The 5,929-nt window shown below is 31.9% G+C and overlaps 1 protein-coding gene across 1 annotated transcript; it reads right to left on the bottom strand.

The window, feature by feature from the left end:
* Positions 1 to 1,633: 1,633 nt before the first annotated feature.
* LOC100573735 lies at positions 1,634 to 3,051 on the bottom strand. Its single transcript, XM_029492533.1, has 2 exons — positions 2,747 to 3,051; positions 1,634 to 2,660 (listed from the first exon to the last, which is right to left on the bottom strand). Exons 1-2 carry the CDS (start codon positions 2,930 to 2,932, stop codon positions 2,385 to 2,387), a joined length of 462 nt encoding a protein of 153 aa, XP_029348393.1. The 5' UTR covers positions 2,933 to 3,051; the 3' UTR covers positions 1,634 to 2,384.
* Between the last annotated feature and the right edge of the window lie 2,878 nt (positions 3,052 to 5,929).

The following is a 5,929-nucleotide window of genomic DNA, read 5'->3' as shown; positions in this document are numbered from 1 at the left end:
TTGTAGATGATGAATTTCAGTTGATTTATTTGCTGTTGAAGATGATAATATAGTAATTGAAGATTTTGTAAATTTTAAAGTAAACACTTATTTTATGATATTAGATCAGATTAAATCTGATTTAGAAAAAAGAAAAATTGCCTATGACAATTTAACTTCAAAGTATAATTTTTTTTATCACTTATCAGAACTAACACCTGCTGAAGTTAAAAAAAATTCTGAGTCACTGCAAAGTATATACTAAAGTGATTTAGGATCCTCATTTCCTATAGAATGCGTTCATTTTCAAAGTCATGTTAAAAGCTTAAAAAAACAAAAATGTGTTTTTCCAAAAACAATTTTAGAAATGAGTATTTATATAAGAAATAACAACCTTGTAGAAGTCTATCCATACACAAACATTGCATTGAGAATGATACTCTGTACTCCAGCTACAAATTGTTCAGCTGAATGGTCTTTCTCTACACTAAAGAGAGTTAAGAGCTATTTAAGATCTACAATGAAAGAAGAAAGACTAAATGCATTAGCTGTTCTCAACATTGAATCAGAACTCACAAGAGAATTAGACTACAAAGATATTATAGAAGATTTTGCCAATAAGCAATCTATAAAAAAATTATTGTAATAATCTACTTATAAATAATCATTGCACCTGTTGTATTCATTTTTTTTGCTGTGTATAATAATATAATATGTGTTGTTAGGCATACCTTATACCTACATTTTAATAATAGTATTTAACATATGACAAATTTACAAATTAAAGCTGAATAAAGAACTATAACTAAAAATGTATTAAGAAAAATCAAAAAAGTGGATCTAATTTTTGGTGGGGAGGGGGGCGTAAAAATATTGTTACCCAGGGCGCACAAATTTTAAATACGGCCCTGGTGATAGTTACATGTTTGTAATATTTGCGTATTGTTGATGTTCTCAGAAATATCAACATCAGAGTCCTATTTAATTGATGCTCACACATAATGTCAACAAAGAGTGATGTGGTAGTGTAAAAAAATGACAAAGAGTAGCATAATGCAAATGTATTACAATGTATAATACCAAGTGTTTTGTTTAGATACATTGAGTTGAAGTATATTTAAGTATATAAGGAACACAAACAAAAGTAATCCATAGAAATCATTAACTCTAACTCTAGGCACGTGTGTTTGTGTTCAATTGAAATGAAATGAGAAATATTCAAGTAGAAGTTGAGTTTTGTACACAGGAGTAGTGTACGCACATAATGCACAAAAAAAAAAAAGAAAATAATGTATAGAAATTATTAGCTGTAAGCATAGGTATAAATGAAATAGAAAAAAACCAATAACTAATCACAATCAAAGACAACAGTACATACATAATGTAAAGTGTAGTGCCTATGGTAAGTATGCAGTATAAAGTAAGCGTGGCATGAGCGAGTAAGATTAGTTGTAAGTTAGTGATGAGTTGTGACAATGCAATAGTGTAGTGTATAGCACCAACGTTGTGTGATATATTATAGTGTAATGACGCTAGTATATCTAATAGCTGACCAACAGTGATGGGGATAGAGAACCAGCACTTGACATCAATCAAAAACTTATGCAGCACAGCATATATAATAGGTATATTAAAAAGTAGTGTATGTAAAGAATTTTCTGTTTACCTACCAAGTATCAGTAACTGAGTATGAACAAAATAAACTTAACTTTTAATTTATGACTAAACGTTGTTAATATATTTAGGCAATAATGTGTTGTGATAGCGAATAAGAATGTATCTTTTTCTAGTTACTCATTAAAGTATTTGTAACTAATTGAAAATGTATGAATGCAAGCAAAGTAAAAAATGTATAAATGAATAGTTTAAGTAGGCAGGTAAATCTACACTGACATAAGGCAAATGAAATAGTGTAATTAATTTGGAAATTGGAATAATGACATGGGTACTTGCTAGCCGATTTTAAGACACTAAATTTCAATGTTATGAATCAATGTAAACATGGTTTGTCTGTAGTGTAGTGTAGTGTAATGCAAATGTGGATTATTCATTAAAATTAATTTAATATATTACTCGAAAGCCTGTGCGAATGGATTGGATTGATGTCACGTAACAGGCCGTCTAAGTCTTCGAGCACACTTGGCAATAGACGTTGTGCTGCAGGCAGCAGTTGCTGCTGCTCCCTACGAATCCGGTTTGCCTCCCCGGATTCGACGAAATACAGCTGACAGTACCTGCGTTGGATAGGCTCGTTCCCGATCAAGTCATTACTTATCGTCCAATATCCCTGCCCATGAACAGTGAACACATTCGGTCCCCGACCTGGCAAGCGCCGTGTGTTGAGGTCGGTAGAGAACGCAGCAAATGCCAAAGTGTTGTTGTACCGGCGAATGTTATTTCGGTACCTAGTGTCTACCTTCTACCGAATCTTCAACCAACAACCTCTGTAGTAAATGCGGTGCAGGTGTCAACACACGCAGTCCTGAAACGGCCATCAGACCGTCATTGCAGCATGTTGAAAAATGATTCGGGCTTGTTTCCTCGCACTTAAAGTGGCGGGCCCTACAATACGTGCATACGTAATTCAATGCACCTAAGTTGTGTGGTTCCGGTAGTGGGTGCTGAACGCCAGCCGGACGGTCTACCAACAGTCTAGCAACAATCGGGGCGATTTGTTCAACCTGAAATTTAAGAAATATAGTTGTTTTTTGTTTTTTCATTTATGAACATTAAATGAATAATAAAATTATACAAAATATTTACTGACCCCTTCAATATCGTACAGTGGTGAAAGGTCGAAAACACCAACAAAGTTATCATCATCTGATACTTGTTCGTCTCCGTTCATGACAACTATTTCAACGTTGTCGTCGTCCATCGCGACTTCGCCTGCCTCAACGTTGTCATTGTCCATCATGACCTCAATTACCTCAACGTTGTCATTGTCCATCATGACTTCAACTACCTCAATGTTCTCTTCCAACAAAAGTTCATCCCTCGGAACTTGTACACCGGCATCACCGTTTTCCACGTGATCTTCTCGTTCTCTGTACGGTCCGACTACCTATAGAATCATAGGCGGTCAATTTAAATGTTTAAAAACAAAATAATGGTTCATTCTATAGTGAACCAAATATACAATAGTGCATTCATTGTCAAACAATAACATGGCAATAATATTAATAAATAAAATGTTTATTTTCTATTCATTTTCACTGCACAATATAGTATATAGTTATAAAATCATTAACTTTAGTGTCATTTAAAAATGTAATGCAATGTAATCAAAAAATGTGTTAGTTTGTAGAATGTACCAAACCATACATGACCCAATGTATTAGTTGATTATGTAATTGAAATTGTAATTAATAAATATTAAGCATTAGGTGTAGCAAAAAAAAAAAAAAAGACATTTTTGCTGAAGAAAATAATGTTTATCATGACAAATAATTTTTGTGTCATTTAACACTGTATCATGTGTATATTGTATAATATGTATTACCTAATTTCAATATAATATTGTTGAGTTTAGTAATATGTAATATTAATAAATATTAAGCATTAGGTGTAGGAAAAAAAAAAAAGAAGACATTTGTTGAATAACATAAGGTTTATCATGACAAATAACTTTTGTGTCATTTAACACTGTGTCATGTGTATATTGTATAATGTGTATTAATTTCAAAATAATATAGTTGACTTTAGTTCTATGTAATATATTTTAAATGAAGTGTAAATTAAATTAACTAACAAATTATAAATTATGAGCACAGTGGATTGACTATTAAAGTAGTTAAGTATGATTATAGTAATTACAGTATATAACGTCGCATGGAAAAAAAAGTCATCTGAATAACATTAATACAGTATTGTTAAACTTAACTTAATATAGAATGAATTGAATCGTCAAAGACAATGAAGATATATTTGTATGTTAAATGTATGATAATGTAATGTATTTTGTTATATGTATGATATTATAAATTATGAGCAAAGTGAATTGACTATTGGAATAGTTAACTATGATTGTTGTAATTATTATGTTATATAATGCTACATATATTATGGTATATGGTATATAATGTTACATATAATTTCTAAATAATAAAAGTCATCTAAATCTGAATAATATAAATACAATATTGTTAAACTTAACTTAATGTAGAATAAATTTAACTGTATATATTTTGGTGGTAGGGGTAGGTATGTACATTTTTTATTTCTAAACTATAATGATATATGTAGTTTTAGTGAGCTTATAATGAGCTATATAGAGTAATAAAAAATTTGTAATGAGATATATCACAAACATGTAGGTAGGTATTGCATATAATTCAATAACAGTAGGATAAAAATAACAAAATATTGTCTGGCCGTCTGGGTGTATTCAATATATCGTTGTGTTCCAACGTAAACACTTTTTTTATTGTTTATCCACCATAAAGCGCATGTTTTGGTAGGTAAGTCATATGTATTGTAAAACAGTGTTATGGTTGGGTTTGAAATAAATGAGTTGTAATGCTTTGAGATGTATGTATGATATGATGATATTTAGACACTCACCAAAGATGGCACCGCTGTATGGAACAGAGAACGGCGTCGTACAGGCCCTTCACTGTAGTCAAGGCGGGGAACAAAATGCCTTGAACACAACGTAGATCTTAGGTTTACAGGAAAACCTTGGTTCACCACAAATTCCACCCACTGAAGACGACGTACGTCAGTTGGAAATCTAAGGATGAATGTGATTTATAACATGTTACATTATTGTTATGTGAAATTGTAAATACCTGTGCACCGAAACGTCACCATCCACGTTTCCACAGATCACACATCGTTTCACCATTGTCAATAGCCTGTAACGCATCGTATAATCGTTCAAAGATTTATAACAATACACAATATAATCTCTAACTATAATAATATATAATATAAAAAATGAAGGCATCGAAAGCATTTTGAAAAAGATGATCGTATCGGTATGTTATCAGTAGGTAGGTAGTGATTTTATAACTCGTGTTATTTTTAGAATTTATATAGTTTGTACATGCCTATTGTACATATACACAAAAAATGGAAAAATAAGAAAAACGACATACTGAGCCCGTAGTATGTTAAAGCCACAAAACAAAGTATATAGAATGAAATATGAATATACGCAATGTTAACGAAAATACTTAAGATACGGACGGCCTCTGTGGAACGGCTGACGTGACTGAGCCGAGTACGAATGTGGATATAAAAAACGTTATATTCAAATTGTATACGCTGTTTATGAGGATAAAGAAACACGAAACGCGCCATGGTCAAAATGTTATGACGTTATGTACAATGTTTGCAGTGTGTACAGAAGCGACCGTTAACGATACGCGCTGCCATGAATACCTACTATGTAGGTAACCTACATGTTATGTAATGGATGTACAAACGCACGGGATAGGTAATAATGCCGATATTATTATTGTGTCTGTCAAAATTGTACTCACCGGTATCAGAAATCGCCTGATCCAAAACCAAAAACACGTTTGAAGGAAAGCACTTGTTAGGAGTCTAGAAATATTAAAATGTGCAAAAGAATCACCAGGGTTCCTGTGCATATAGAAACGTCTCCTTCGAACGTTGGCCGTAGCCTGACTTTGGATAACACGGCAGAGTTCCGCTAGCTTAATTACCCTCTCCAATCCACCATCGTGCGATAAGTTAACTAAAGAAGGTCCAAAGGGCATTTAATGTTACGGGCAGACGGTAATAAAAGATACGAAATGAAATACAACTATATATATATTATAACAATCATGGAAATTTTGAAAAATGTGCAATTATAATTCCTAATAAAATAAATAACATATAGATACGTAATAAATTCATCAATACAATACAATACATATAAACATGTATCTGTCGTATGTGTATATATATAATAATAGTATATATTATATGAAAAAAAATC

This window comes from Acyrthosiphon pisum, unplaced genomic scaffold (assembly GCF_005508785.2).
Source record: "Acyrthosiphon pisum isolate AL4f unplaced genomic scaffold, pea_aphid_22Mar2018_4r6ur Scaffold_21645;HRSCAF=24476, whole genome shotgun sequence".
NCBI classification, from domain to species: Eukaryota; Metazoa; Arthropoda; class Insecta; order Hemiptera; family Aphididae; genus Acyrthosiphon; species Acyrthosiphon pisum.
The sequence above is the reverse complement of the archived record's forward strand: the minus strand, read 5'-3'. Positions and strand labels throughout refer to the sequence as shown.

Bases quoted from the DNA above. Each gene is read 5' to 3' on its own strand.
- LOC100573735 (XM_029492533.1), bottom strand. From the start codon at position 2,932: ATGATGGACAATGACAACGTTGAGGTAATTGAGGTCATGATGGACAAT. The intron at 2,661-2,746 runs GTCAGTAAATAT...CTTAAATTTCAG, and splicing joins CACTGTACGATATTGAAGGG to GTTGAACAAATCGCCCCGAT.